At 46.5% G+C, this 15,367-nt stretch overlaps 1 protein-coding gene across 1 annotated transcript in view; it reads left to right on the top strand.

Annotated features, from left to right (window-relative positions):
• Nucleotides 1–15,367, top strand: part of LOC146334064 (receptor-type tyrosine-protein phosphatase S-like) — a 256,868-nt gene that overhangs the window by 237,352 nt on the left and 4,149 nt on the right. The window contains 5 exon segments of the mRNA XM_084824914.1: nt 1,662–1,948; nt 4,127–4,305; nt 4,715–4,841; nt 9,524–9,649; nt 13,143–13,297. Of these exon segments, the coding sequence (XP_084681040.1) occupies nt 1,662–1,948; nt 4,127–4,305; nt 4,715–4,841; nt 9,524–9,649; nt 13,143–13,297 (874 nt within the window).

Consider the following 15,367-nt stretch of genomic DNA (forward strand, 5'->3'; position numbering starts at 1 on the left):
TCTAGCCTCAAAGCTCACTGCGTTTACCCAGGGCCAACCACCACTTCTCAAGTAGTGAGGTTACATTGGGCTGACGAAATTATATATGCCACGTTGAGCTTCTAGTTGGGATGCAAATGTAATATACACACACCACCACTGCCATACACAGAGAATCATGGAATCCATGGTCACATCCATGTTTAGTCAGTTCTAGTATTTTTTATTATAATCGGAACACCAATGCCACCTAGGCTAAGATGTACTTCTGTATTTCCTTGGGGTGAGATGGGGGAATTGAGGCAGAGGGCAGGGCATCCATGGCTCAGGTTAAGGACTCTTAACTTGCCTTTATTTTAAGACTGTCTTTGGAGGCTCCTGCTCATTGGTTTGCCACAAGATCAGTAAGGTTGTGGCCACTAGAGATAGGGTCTTCTCAGTGGTGGCTCCTTCCCTATGGAATTCCCTCCCAAGAGATACACACCCAGGCCCACCTGTGGCTGCATTTGAGAGGGTTTTGTAAACTCATCTGTTCCACCTGGCTTTTAATTGGAAATTTTTATAGTATTTGCTGCTGATGGATTTTTGTTTAATTATTGAAGCTGGTGTTACTTAAAATTGTTTTTATTTCATATGTTATGAGTATGTCTGTTGTATTTAGCTGTTTAAATTGTGTATTGTTTTACACTGTTTAAATTGATTTCATCTGTACGCCACCCTAAGATCTTAATGATATAGGGTGGGATACAAATGTTTTAAATAAATAAATATTGCTTTTATGCTATAAGCTGCCTTGACAAAATGATGGCCTTGACTGGGGTTGGACTCGATGGTCTTAAAAGGCCCCTTCCAACCCAATTCTGAAAGGTAGCTAAGAAATGGATTCAACAATTCAGAGGTGGGGAACCTCGGGCCTGTGGGCAAAATCCAGCCCTCCAGGAGTTCCTCAAATAGCCCCACCCCCTTTCCCCTGCTCTTTTTATGTTTTCCTGGCTTTTCTGCAGTCCCCCCCCCCCTTCTGAAAGGTTGAAAGCCTCTCCTGAGGCTTAGCAACTCACAGGAAGAGCTGGAAGCTACAACATGCTGGCATTTATTGTATTTTGGCCCCACCCCCTTTTGCCTCCCACCCACCACTGAAATGTGGGTTGTTGTTTATTCGGTCAGTCGCTTCCGACTCCTCGTGACTTCATGGACCAGCCCACGCCAGAGCTTCCTGTCGGCCGTCGCCACCCCCAGCTCCCCCGAGGTCAAGCCCATCACCTCCAGAATGTCATCCATCCACCTTGCCCTTGGTCGGCCCCTCTTCCTTTTGCCTTCCACTGTCCCTAGCATCAGCATCTTCTCCAGGGTATCCTGTCTTCTCATGATGTGGCCAAAGTGCTTCAGTTTTGCCTTTAATATCCTTCCCTCCAGTGAGCAGTCTGGCTTTATTTCCTGGAGTATGGACTGGTTTGATCTTCTTGCACTCCAAGGCACTCTCAGAATTTGGAGCTTCTCCAAAACTGAATTGAATTTTTATTTTTGGCCTCATCCATTTAGCCTTCAGTCCTGCCACTGGAATGTGGCCCCTGAAAGCTTCTCCAAAATTGAATTTGGACCTCAGGCTGAAAGACATTTCCCCACCCCCGTAATAATTAATTAAACAGATAAATAACTATTATCTCAATATTTTTGTTCTTGCGGTGCTGGAGCGGGCAGAACAGGTTGCTTCATTGTGATTGATGCCATGCTGGAGAGGATAAAACATGAGAAGACGGTGGACATTTACGGCCACGTCACGCTCATGAGGTCACAGCGGAATTACATGGTGCAAACAGAGGACCAGTACAGTTTCATCCACGACTCCTTGCTGGAAGACGTTGCCTGTGGAAACACAGAGGTTCCTGCTCGGAATCTGTACACCTACATCCAGAAGTTGGCACAGATAGAAGTGGGGGAACATGTCACAGGCATGGAGCTGGAATTCAAGGTGCATCCTCCTTCACAGGGGTTCATTGCCCTTAAAAGTTTTCTACTGCTGCTGTAGTCCATTTGTCATCTCTGAAAGTGCCAGAGCTCAGTGGAAGAGTCCCTGCTTTGCATGCCAAAGGTCCCTGGTTCAATCTCTGGCATCTCCAGTTAAAAAGGAGATGGGAAAAGACCATTCGTCTGCCTGAGACTCCTTAGAGCTGCTGCCAGAGGAGACTATGCTGAGCTAGATAGACAAATAGTCTTACCTTGCATAAGACAGCTTCCTATTAAAATCTGCCCTTTTGTTCAGAACCATGAGAACTAGAAACTTCCTTTATTTTTAGATGAAGGGCCATCACTCTGTGGTTGAGCATCTGCTTTGCCTGCAGAAGGTCCCAGGTTCAATTCCTGGCATATCCACTTAAAAAAAAAAAGTGGGAGGGATCATGTAGCAGGTGATAGGAAAAATCCTTTCTCTGCCTGAGATGATCCTGGAGTGCAGCTGCTAGTCAGAGTGGACAACACTGGACTAGATAAGTAATAGCAACAAGTAGTCTGACACGGTGTTTGTCATAGCTCAGTAGTTGAGCACCTGCTTTGGATGCAGAAGGTCCCACGTTGAATCCATAAGAACATCAAAAGCGCCCTGCTGGATCAGACCCAGGGTCCACCTAGTCCAGCATTCTGTTCGCAGTCGCACAGGGGCCAACCAGCTGCCCACGGGGAACCCACAGGCAGGGCACGAGAGCAACAGTACCCTCCCACCCATGCTCCCCAGCAAGTGGTGTACAGAGGCTCACTGACTCTGATACCAGAGGTAGCAGATAGCCATCAGGACTAGTAGCCATTGATAGCAGTATCTTCCATGAATTCGTCGAACCCCCTTTCAGAGCCCTCCAAATTGGTGGCTATTGTAATGTTTGGTGTTAAGCATAAACAGAACACTCCAATACAAGGTTGCAAAGACAGCTTTTACTGAGTGAGTCACAATACAAACTTACATTTCCCCCTCTTACAGTATCAGGTGAGTCTTTTTATACCAATCAGTGTAACACTCAAATGAGTCCCCCCATACAACACAACCACATACAAGCACATATCATTACAGCCCTCACCACATCCTGTGGTAGCGAATTCCATAGTTTAATTCTGTGCTGTGTGAAGAAGTCTGTCCTGAATCTCCCACCAATCAGCTTCAGGGGATGACCCCTTTGGGTTCCAGTATTATATTTATGAGAGGGAGAAAAATGTCTCCCTATCCTAATCCTGAACGGGCCGCGGTGGCTTAGTGGTTAAGACGCTGAATTGCAGACCGGAAGGTCAGCAGGACAGCAGTTCGAGGCCCGAGTGCCGCGTGACGGAGTGAGCTCCCGTCTTCAGTCCCAGCTCCTGCCAACCTAGCAGTTCGAAAGCAAGAAATTGCAGGTAGATAAAGAGGTACCGCTTCGGCGGGAAAGGTAACAGCGTTCCGTGCACCTCGGTGTTCAGTCATGCTGGCCACGTGACCACGGAAGCGTCTTCGGACAGCGCTGGCTCTTCGGCTTAGAAATGGAGATGAGCACCACACCCTAGAGTCGGACACGACTGGTTGGAGACACCTTTACCTTTTTATCCTAATCCCAGGTATGGCTGGGGAAAAAACCCTGTCAGAACCCTGGAGAACCACTGCCAGTCAGGGTAGACCTACCAGTGATCTGACTTAGTAAAAAGTAGCTTCGTAAGCTCCTATTTAAATCAGCCCTTTATTCACAAACATGAGGACTGGAATCTTAGCTGAGCTCAGCAGTAGAGGTGTTCTGCAGAGCACCTGTTTGGCGCAGAGGAGGTTCTGTGTTGAATCCCCTGGCATCAGGTACAGCTGAGAAAGAGCTCTGCCTGAAACCCTGGAGAGTTACTGCCAGTCAAAGTAGGCAGTGAACAGCACCAGATTAGATAGATAAGTAATAGCAACAAGTAGTTGGACATGGTGTAAGGTGGTTTCCTATGTCGTCGCTCAGTGGTTGAGCACCTGCTTTGCACTGAACCAGATAGACAAATAGTCTAACTTGGTATAACACAGCTAACTATGATGCACTTGGCATTGCTTTTAAACATAGCCCAACATGAAATTATGTTTGGGTTGCTCTCTTAGTTAAAAATTAAAAATGAAAATAGACCTTTCAACCCTTACCCCCATCTGCTCCTTTCACCCCGCCAGTGGCTTGCCAACTCCAAAGCTCACACCTCCTGGTTCATCAGTGCCAGCCTCCCATGCAACAAATTCAAGAACCGCCTTGTCAACATCATGCCATATGAGACCACACGGGTTTGCCTTCAGCCTATCCGGGGAGTCGAGGGCTCTGACTACATCAATGCCAGCTTCATTGATGGATACAGGTATGGGAGAAGAGGTCTCCTGGCTCCAGAATATAAGGAGAGCCCACCGGATCAGGCCCATCTAGATGCCTCTGGTTAGCCTGTGAGCCAGGACATGGGGGTAGTCACCTCATCACCTTTATTACAAGCGTCTAGTCTTCAGAGGCACAAGTGGGACACGTAACGAAATGCTGCTGTATATCCTCAACTCCTAGCACAGGGATGGGGAACCTGTATTGGTCTGGTGGCCAGATGACGTCAAGGGTGTGCTCCCCAAAGCTCCCCATGACATCACCTGCCCCACCCATTTTCCCACTCTCCATGCCCCTCTCGGCTCAGAGAAAGGGATTCAGTCAGCACTTGCCTGCCACCTTGCCCTGACACATACGCCCTCCTTTTCATTAAACTCTTTGCATCCTTGCTCTCGTAGGCAGCAGAAAGCATACATCGCCACCCAGGGACCGTTGGCCAAGACCACGGAGGACTTCTGGCGCATGCTTTGGGAGAACAATTCCACCATTGTAGTGATGTTGACCAAACTGCGAGAGATGGGTCGGGTGAGTGGGGAGAAGCGGGGATGAAAGGGGAGGGGGGGAGGGCCATGCAAACATCTTGACAAGTTGACTTGCCGCTAGATACTGTCATCTTTGTTGATTTGCAGTGGGCTTTGCAGACAGAGGCAAAGCTATTGCTAAAGGTGGTGTTGGTGATGTGACGGGATCTTTTGCAAGCTGTGGACAAACAGTTGTGACACTAAACACCAAATGCGCCATTTTAAAAAAAAATTGCTGCAGAGGGTGTGTGATTTTTGTCAGAATTCTGGCATATGGGGAGGAGGAGTTTAACTTTTCCTGCCCTCTGCTGTGGGCCTAACAAAAATGTCACCTCTCCCCAACCACCCCCAGGCAGCTATTGGGCCAAACTCCAAGCCACTGTATAGGGAGTGCTCAATTTTTATCAGCAGGGAAGCAAAGGGTGAAACCCCCTGTTCCCATATGCCACAATCCTGGATAGCACTAACAATTTAACTATTAACAACTTTAAAAACCACAACACCACTTTAAATGACGTATTTAGTGCCATACCTAATTTGGACCTGTGAGGCAGAATTAGCTGGGGATGTGCAACTATTCCCCCATCCCCCACCCAAGATCTCTGTTGAGCATTAGTGAATAGAAAAAGGGATGATGGAGACTTATTTTCTTTTTTTAACACCCCCATGGGGCAGGGGTGGAATTTGGGGATGAAAATAGGAGGGGGAATAGCTTAAATCTCCCTCTCCTGGAGCACCACAGTCCTGATCCAAATCGGGGCCACATGCAGTTACACTGAGATAAATAATCCAATTATGCATAGCTCTGCTATGTGTAATTTTAAAAATGTGGGTTGCTGTTGTTCAGTCGTTCAGTCGTGTCCGACTCTTCGTGACCCCATGGACCATAGCACGCCAGGCCTTCCTGTCCTGCGCTCTCTCCCGGAGCGTGCTCAAGTCCATATTCATTGCATCGGTGATGCTATCCAGCCATCTCATCCTCTGCCGTCCCCTTCTCCTTTTGCCTTCAGTCTTTCCCAGCATCAGGGTCTTTTCCAGGGAGTTTTCTCTTCACATTAGGTGGCCAAAATATTGGAGCTTCAGCTTCAGTCTCTGTCCTTCCAATGAGCAGTCAGGGTTGATTTCCTTTAGGATGGACTGATTTGACCTCCTTGCAGTCCAGGGCACTCGTAAGAGTCTTCTCCAGCACCACAGTTCGAAAGCATCGATTCTTCGGCGCTCAGCCTTCCTTATAGTCCAGCTCTCACAGCCATACATTACTACTGGGAAAACCATAGCTTTGATTAGACGGACCTTTGTCGGCAAGGTGATGTCTCTGCTTCTTACTATGCTGTCTAGGTTTGCCATAGCTTTCCTCCCAAGGAGCAAGCGTCTTTTAATTTCATGGCTACAGTCACCATCTGCGGTGATCTTGGAGCCCAAGAAAGTAAAATCTGTCACTGCTTCCATTTCTTCCCCTTCTATATGCCAGGAAGTGATGGGGCCAGATGCCATGATCTTAGTTTTTTTAATGTTGAGTTTCAAACCAGCTTTTGCCCTCTCCTCTTTCACCCTCAACAAGAGGCTCTTTAGATCCTCTTCGCTTTCTGCCATTAGGGTGGTATCGTCTGCATATCGGAGGTTGTTGATAATTCTCCCAGCAATCTTAATTCCGACCTCTGATTCATCCAACCCGGCATTTCTCATGATGTACTCTGCATATAAGTTAAATAAGCAGGGTGACAATATGCAGCCTTGTCGTACTCCTTTCCCAATTTTGAACCACTCAGTTGTTCCATCTCTGGTTCTTACTGTTGCTTCTTGACCCTCATACAGGTTTCTTAGGAGACAGGTAAGGTGGTCTGGTACTCCCATCACTTTAAGAATTTGCCACAGTTTGTTGTGATCCACACAATCAAAGGCTTTAGCGTAGTCAATGAAGCAGAAATAGACGTTTTTCTGGAATTCTCTTGCTTTCTCCATGATGCAGCGAATGTTGGCAATTTGATCTCTAGTTCCTCTGCCTCTTCAAAACCCAGCTTGTACTTACGGTAGTTCTCGGTTCGCATACTGCTGAAGCCTAGCTTGTAGGATTTTGAGCATCACCTTGCTGGCATGTGAAATGAGCGCAATTGTGCGGTAGTTTGAACACTCTTTGGCATTGCCCTTCTTTGGAATTGGAATGTAAACTGACCTTTTCCAGTCTTGTGGCCACTGTTGAGTGTTCCAAATTTGTTGGCATATTGAGTGCAGCACTTTAACAGCATCATCTTTTAGGATTTTAAATAGCTCAGCTGGAAGACTGTCATCTCCGCTAGCTTTGTTGTTAGTAATGCTTCCTGAGGCCCACTTGACTTCACTCTCGAGGATGTCCAGCTCAAGTTCAGTGACCGCAATATCATGGCTATCAGGGACATTCAGATCTTTCCTGGATAGTTCTTCTGTGTATTCTTGCCACCTCTTCTTAATCTCATCTGCTTCTGTTAGGTCCCTGCCTTCTTTGTCCTTTACCCGTCTTTGCACAAAACGTTCCCTTGAGATCTCCAGTTTTCTTGAAGAGATCTCTAGTCTTTCCCATTCTGTTGTTTTCCTCGATTTCTTTGCATTGTTCATTTATGAAGGCCTTCTTGTCTCTCCTTGCTATTCTCTGGAACTCATTCATTTGGATATATCTTCCCCTTTCTCCCTTGCTTTTCGCTTCCCTTCTTTCCTCAGCTACTTGTAAAGCCTCATCAGACAGCCACTTGGCTTTCTTGCATTTCTTTTTCTTTGGGATGGATTTCGTTGCTGCCTCCTGAACAATGTTACGGACCTCCGTCCATAGTTCCTCAGGCACTCTGTCTATCAGGTCTAATCCCTGAAATCTATTCCTCACCTCCACTGTATATTCATCAGGGATATGATTTAGGTAATACCTGAATGGTTTAGTGGTTTTCCCTACGTTCTTCAAAGTAAGCCGAAATTTTGCAAGAAGCAGCTCATGATCTGAGCCACAGTCAGCTCCAGGTCTTGTTTTTACTGACTGTATGGAGCTTCTCCATCTTTGGCTGCAAAGGACATAATCAATCTGATTTCGATATTGACCATCTGGTGATGTCCATGTGTAGAGTCGCCTCTTGTGCTGTTGGAAAAGAGTGTTTGCTATGATCAGCGTGTTCTCTTGGCAAAACTCTATTAGCTTTTGTCCTGCTTCATTTTGTACACCAAGGCCATGCCTGCCTGTTATCCCGGTGATTTCTTGACTTCCTACTTTAGCATTCCAATCCCCTATGATGAAGAGGACATCTTTTTTTGGTGTTAGTTCTAGAAGGTGTTGTAGGTCTTCATAGAACCGATCAACCTCAGCTTCTTCGGCATCAGCGGTTGGGGCATAAACTTGAATTACTGTGATGGTGAATGGTTTGCCTTGGATTCGTACTGAGATCATTCTATCATTTTTGAGATTGTACCCCAGTACTGCTTTTCCCACCCTTTTGTTGACTATGAGTGCTACTCCATTTCTTCTAAGGGATTCTTGCCCACAATAGTAGATATGATGGTCACCTGAATTAAATTTGCCCATGCCTGTCCATTTTAGTTCACTGATTCCCAAGATGTCGATGTTCAATCTTGTCATCTCATGGTTGACCACCTCCAGCTTACCTTGATTCATTGATCTGACATTCCAGGTTCCTAAACAATATTGTTCTTTACAGCATCGGATTTTCTTTTCACCACCAGACACATCCACAGCTGAGTGTCCTTTCGGCTTTGGCCCAGCCACTTCATTCTTTCTGGCGCTACTTGGAAATACCCTCTGCTCTTCCCCAGTAGTATATTGGACACCTTCCGACCTGAGGGTCTCATCTTCCGGCGTCATATCTTTTAGCCTTGTGAAACGTTCCATGGGGTTTTCTTGGCAAGAATACTGGAGTGGGTTGCCATGTGGGGTTTGGCCCTAAATCCATAAAGAATGAGAAGTGCTGATGAAGGTGGAGGAAGGAGGGATGGGACAAGATGAAGAGGCCATCGTGCCAAAACACTGCTGGCACGAAGGGATATGGCAGTAACTTATTTCCCCAATGTTTCTGAAGAACTGACATTAGTTGTCCTCCTGTGCAACAGTCTTTGGTTAGGCTGTTTCCATGCAGCCACACATGTGCCCCTTTAGATACAGCTAAAAATGTGTGCATGGAAAACCATTGCAAATTCTGTCCTGGAGGCAGCATGCACAATGTCTGAAGCAAATTATAACCAGGTTGCAGAGAGATTGCCACAGTGAAGATAGGCAGGTGCACCATTGGATTAGTGAATAGGTGGACATGTGAGCTTCAGAATTTTTATATATATATAATGGTAAGTTGCTTCAGGGACTCTATTTGAGACGAAAGGTGACTCACAGATTTATAAATAAATAGACTGAAACGCCCTTATAAAGGCAGTGAGGAAGAGGTGGGGAAAAGATGAAAGGGGGTTGCTGGCGGTAAGGAACATGATGGTAACCTGCTTTCCTAGGGAGACTAATTTTAGCTCTCAAGAACTTCCAAGGAGAATGTAAATCAGAAAAGGATGCAGCCTTGGCTGTGAACTCCACAAGTGAACAGAGGGAATTTGATTAGATCAAATAACACACACAAAAAACAGCTGGTGTGGATTGAGCCTTCATCTTTAGTATTGGCAGCCAGTTAAATTAAGGCAATCCCCTCTCCCCTCTGGTTGGATTGACAGGAAAAGTGCCATCAATACTGGCCAGCTGAGCAGTCCGCATGATACCAGTACTTTGTGGTGGACCCCATGGCTGAATACAACATGCCTCAGTATATCCTCCGTGAATTCAAGGTTACCGATGCCAGGGTGAGTCTATCCTCCGCATGTGCGCTCCTTGCTAAGTTTCCAGAGTTGGCTGATGTTCAGCATTTGGAACAGGGATGGCTTCTTAGTTGGACAGTGGACATATGTCACTGCTTTATACCAGATCGGACTGTTGACCCATATAACCGAATGCTGTCTGCAGGGGCCCTCTGTCTGATGGGGCCCTCAGCAAAGTGACCTCTTACGCTGGCCATGGCAATGGGCTTAAAACAGGGTTCCCCAACAATTTTGGGTTGGTGAGCACATTTGGAATGTTGAGAGAACGACATGAGTGCACACACAAAATGGCTGCCATGGTGGGCATGGCTGGTCGCTTGTTTCCCAGAAGGCAAACTGGTGAGACTAAAAGAAAAAAGTTGCTTGCCCAAGAACCTACATACAATGCAGAGGCGGGGTCTGAGTTTCCAAACACAAAACCATGCTTTTGAACACAAATAAAGATGGTGCTGTGGGGCAGAACTTCCCTTTGCAGCATGCCAGCATCTCAATTAAAAATATTAAAATACTTTTAAAATAAATATCAGGAAGGGCAGGGAGCTTTGCAGGCACCACATTGGAGACTCCAGGCTTAGCTGGTAGAGACGGTGCAATAGAGATGTGTTGGAGTGGCCATTTTGATTTCCCACACTGCCCTGGATGACTGCTACATCTAGGGCCCTATGGGAAATTGATATGACAGGTGCCCAGTGTGTGTGTGCATGGGTCAGGGGGGAGACCCACAGCAGGCATCCTGAACATAGAACTTGACCCTGCTGACACTGGGCCTCTGGGGACTTCCCTATTGCTGCCTACGATCCAGTGACTTGATAATGATTTGTCCTCCTCATCCAACATTGTCAGCGGCTGCTACCTGAACCTTTAAACTGGAGGTGACAGGGATCAAACCTGGGACCTTCTCCATGGGAAGCCGGTGCTCTACCCATCTCTCTCCTTGATTGGATTAGATAAGATAAAAGTTTGCCATTGAGGTTGAGGGTGCACATAACAAAACAAAAGCACCCCATAAGAAAAGCCCTGTGGTATCCCAGGCCAAGGAACCATCCAGTCCAGCATCTTACCTTTGCTTTCATCTCTAGCTAGTCACAATTCTCCTGCACAGTTTGCTGTAACTTGTATTTGGAGGGAGCAGGGGTGGGGCAGAAAGTAGAACTCCAGATGTTTTCGGCTTCAACCCCCAGAAGCCCCTGCCAGCATGGCCTATGGTCAGGAATGCTGGGAGTTGACATCCAGAACATCTGGAGATCTACTTTCTACCCCGCCCTGCTCCAGAGCATTTAGGTATCATGGCTAGTGGCCCTTGATAGACAAATACATGGAGGATAGGTCTAATCCCATGTGTAAGCCATCTTAAGTGGGAGAGTCCACAGTGCAGCCCTCAGCCAGGGTGTAAAGCACAATAATCATCACCCTTTTATTATATACTTCATTCCCCCCAAAATATGGCAAGGTCCAAGCAGCTTACAATACAACAAAGGAGTAATCTAGATATAACAGTGGCATAACAATGCATTGAAAATGAGTTCAGATGTCAGTCTTACCTTTCCTCTGTGCTTAGGGTAGGTGCTGCTTTTGTGTGTGTGTGTAAAGCAATGCATAAACATTCATTTGTTGTGGGAGGCTTCTTGCAACATCATGGGGGTGGGTGGCACCCAGTCTGTTTCTTCTGTTTCAAACTGGAAGAACTGGGGTGGGTGGAGGGTGGGAATTGAGAGCAACCCTGGAGAGTAAGACACTTACAACCTGAATGCAGGGAGTGCATTTCCAGAGCAGTCCTGCAGCCTTGAGAATGGTATTTCTGTCTATGTCACTTTCCCCCTACCTGATGCCCTCCAGATGTTTTAACCTACAACTCCCAGCATCCCAGATCATGCCAGGCAGGGCCAATGGGAGTTGAAGTCAAAACATCTGGAAGGCACCATGTTGGGGAAGGCTTGTCTTCACACACACACACACACACACACACACACACACACACACACACACAGTCAATGAGTCCAACGCTAGGCTGAGACTCCTGCAAACCCCCACACACACATACACTGCTTCATCACACCCATCACGAAGAGAGGTTGTGCAGAAGGTGAACTGCTTTCCTGAGGCAAGGCAATTATCTTGCTTGCTTCTCCTTCTGGCTATGCAGTTGTTAGGTTTTTTCTTCCCATCAGTTTATCGTCATTTTTCTCTTCCATGATGTCACCATGATGCAAAGCTCCCCTGTATCCCCCCCACATGAGTTCTGGCAACAAGGCCAAAGCTGCTGCTGTGATTCCTCCAAGCAGCTGCTCACCTCGTGCTGGGTGATTTCTCTGAAATCATTTCCAAAGATTACTGCATGCTGTGGGAGGGGGACACAGACACTCATTCACATATACACACACACAGCACTGCTGCAAATTGTACAGAAACTGCCTGTATGAGATGGAAGGGGGTCTTCCATTGTTCAGATGGCTGTTTGTGCATTTTTTTTAAAGAGCATTTTTATCCCACCCTTCCTCAAGTAAGTGCAGGATGGTGTACATAATCACCTCCCACACAAGTATTTTCCTCGCAACAACCCAGAGAGGTAATTCCAGCTGGCCCAAGGTCTTCCCATAAGCTTTATGGCCAAGTGAGGATTGGAACCCAGGCCTCCCCAATTCTCATCTAAAAGTCAAAAACAGGACACAAAAGTAGCCTCCCGTTGCATCATCATGGACCGGTGTGCTTCCTGCCACACGATGCTGTGTTCCCTCTCCTTTTCCAGACACATACTTTTCACCTTTGGTGCTTTTAAAATGAGAGGATGGAGTTCAGCCTCCTGGAAGTCCTTCCCTCTAATCCGTAAAAATGTGTCACAGTGGGACATGCTAAGACAGGGGCAAAGGAGAGATGCTCTTCCACCAGCACAGAGACATCATCGGTAAAAGCAAAATTCAATTAAAAACTAGGTAGCAAAAAAACACCCCTAAATAAAAATCTTCCAGCATTTGGAGACCACATTCTCAGGCACTGGTGTAGCAGCTTAGAATGTCTGACCAGGACCAGTAGGAGTCAAGTTCAAATCCCCATTCATCCACAAAGCCCTCTCACTGAATGACCTTGAGCCAGTCACCATCTCTCAGCCTAGCCTACTGCACAGGGCGGTCAGAAGAAAAAAAACAATACGGGAAAGAGAGAGAGTCTCATACAGTGGCCCAAGATCCTTGCAGGAAGGATGGGATAAAAATGCAATGCAATAAAGTTAAATAATCGTTGCTTAAAGGTTTAGAGGCAGAAGAAAAGCCAGCAAACTGGCATGTGAAAACCCAGTCAAATTTGCTCAAGGCTACAGCATTTGCTCAGATTTCAGAATTTTGCTTTTCTGGTTATAAGATTCAAGTCCAGCTTTGTTTTGATGCTTTTTAAAACTTTAAGTAGGCATCCAACCGCTCAGCCTAACACCGATTATTTCCCTTGCTTCCCCCCTGCCCCTCCTTCTCTCCAACAACACACAGAGAATGACCAGTCACGGACTGTCCGCCAGTTCCAGTTCACTGACTGGCCGGAGCAGGGTGTGCCAAAGTCTGGTGAAGGGTTTATCGATTTCATTGGGCAGGTGCACAAAACCAAGGAACAGTTCGGACAAGACGGGCCGATTTCTGCCCACTGCAGGTAAGCTCACCCAGAATGTGTCTGCCTTCCCACAGCAAAGAAATCGGGGAAAAGCTGGCTCCCCACTCCCATCATCCACAAAGGAAATAAGCCATCTCTGTCCCAGTTTGCAAATTCTGCTCCTGCTAATTCACACCTTGGAATTAAAAGAAGCCCTGCAGGCTGCTGAGCCAACCTAAATGTTAAGCCTCCATTCACAGGAGACCCGCTACTGCTCCCTGATTGGCTGGGCCAGAAGTCCGAGCTTCCCTCCTTCCTAACTCCCTAGCAGAATTCATTCATTAGCCCAAGGCTAAGCTGGGAGGTTGGCTTCCAAATTTCAGAGGTGGTGGCGGTTATTTAAAGCTGACTTCTAATTGCACTCCTTTTTCTTTGCACACCAAACATTGCTGACCCTTTTACAACTCGCAGCCCAAGCAGATGATTCACCATTGAAAGTCTTGGTTCCTCAGTTCCTGAAACTAAAACTTGGACTGTTCTGTTTTGCTAGCTTTGCTGCCTCTCCCCAATAAAATATAAATTGCAAGTGTCTCCAAGTAGTTGTTATTTCTAGGTCATCTCCAGATTGACTGAAAAGGCCGTCCCACATAGTTTTTTGCAAGGGCTGTAAATCAATAAAGGAATTATTTTCTTTTTTTTCTTCTTTCTTTAAAAAGAGGAATAATCTGGCTAAGAAGCCAACTAACTGAGCAGATATATTTGCAAACTGCAAAATCTCAAGCAACATGTCCTTCATAGGAAGCTGCCTTGTACTGACTTGGCTCATCATACAGGAGGAGGAGCTTGGTAGCCCCATCGAGAGCATCTGGATCAAAATAAATGGAGCAAAGAATAAAAGGAACCTGGTGGTCGGAGTCTACTACCAGCCACCCAATCAAGGAGAAGACGAGGATGAAACTTTTGAAAAGCAAGTAGCCAATGTTTCAAGGAAGCAGGATGTAGTAGTAATGGGGGACTCCAATTTCCCCGGTATTTGTTGGGAGACAAATTCTGCAAAACATGGCCCCTCCAGGAAATTCCTGACTTGTGTGGCGGATAACTTCCTCCTACAGAAAGTAGAGGAAGGAACTAGAGGATCGGCTATCCTTGACGTGATCCTAACCAACAGAGATGACTTAGTGGGTAAAGTAGCAGTTAGGGGAACTCTGGGGGAAAGCGACCACGTTGTACGTTGTACACGAACGGTGTACGTTCTTGGTTCTAAGGGAAGCAAGAGCCAAATGTAGCCAAACGTGCACCCTGGATTTTAGGAAAGCGGATTTCAATAAACTCAGAACAATGATCAGTAAGGTCCCATGGCAAGCCGCTCTAACGAGAAAAGGAGTCCAAGATGGGTGGGAGCTTTTAAAAAAGGAAATTCTCAAGGCACAATTACAAACGACTCCAACAGGAAAAAAAGGCGGAAGACAACGGAAGAAGCCAACGGGGCTTCACAAAAAGCTTAGAGATGACCTGAAAACAAAAAATGACACATATAGGAAGTGAAGAGAAGGCCAAGCAACAAAGGAAGAGTACAGGCAGGTCGCACAGAATTGCAGGGATGGTGTCAGGAAGGCTAAAGCTGGGAACGAGCGGAGGTTAGCAAGGGATGCTAAAAGCAACAAAAAGGCTTTCTTCAGCTATGTGCATAGTCAAAGACAGAGGAAAGAAATGGTGGTTCAGCTATTAAATAAGGATGGCAAAATGATAACAGATGACAAAGAAAAGGCAGAGGTGCTCAGTTCCTACTTTGGCTCAGTCTTCTCCTGAAAGAGGGTCTATGACCCCCCTGGCAAAGGCAAAGTACAGGCTGAAGAGGCAGGATTGCAGTTTGAGAGCGATAGGCATATGGTCAAGGAACACCTAATTACTTTGAATGAGTTCAAATCTGCAGGGCCAGATGAACTGCATCCTAGAGTAATAAAGGAACTGGCAGAAGAACTCTCAGAGCCACTGTCTATTCTCTTTGAGAAATCCTGGAGGACGGGGGAAGTGCCAGATGACTGGAGGAGGGCTAACGTTGTCCCTATCTTCCAAAAGGGCAAAAAGGAGGAACTTGGGAACTACAGACCAGTCAGTCTGACATCAATC

Source organism: Heloderma suspectum, chromosome W (genome assembly GCF_057233095.1).
Source record: "Heloderma suspectum isolate Gila_16-S chromosome W, 16-S_ref, whole genome shotgun sequence".
NCBI lineage: Eukaryota > Metazoa > Chordata > Lepidosauria > Squamata > Helodermatidae > Heloderma > Heloderma suspectum.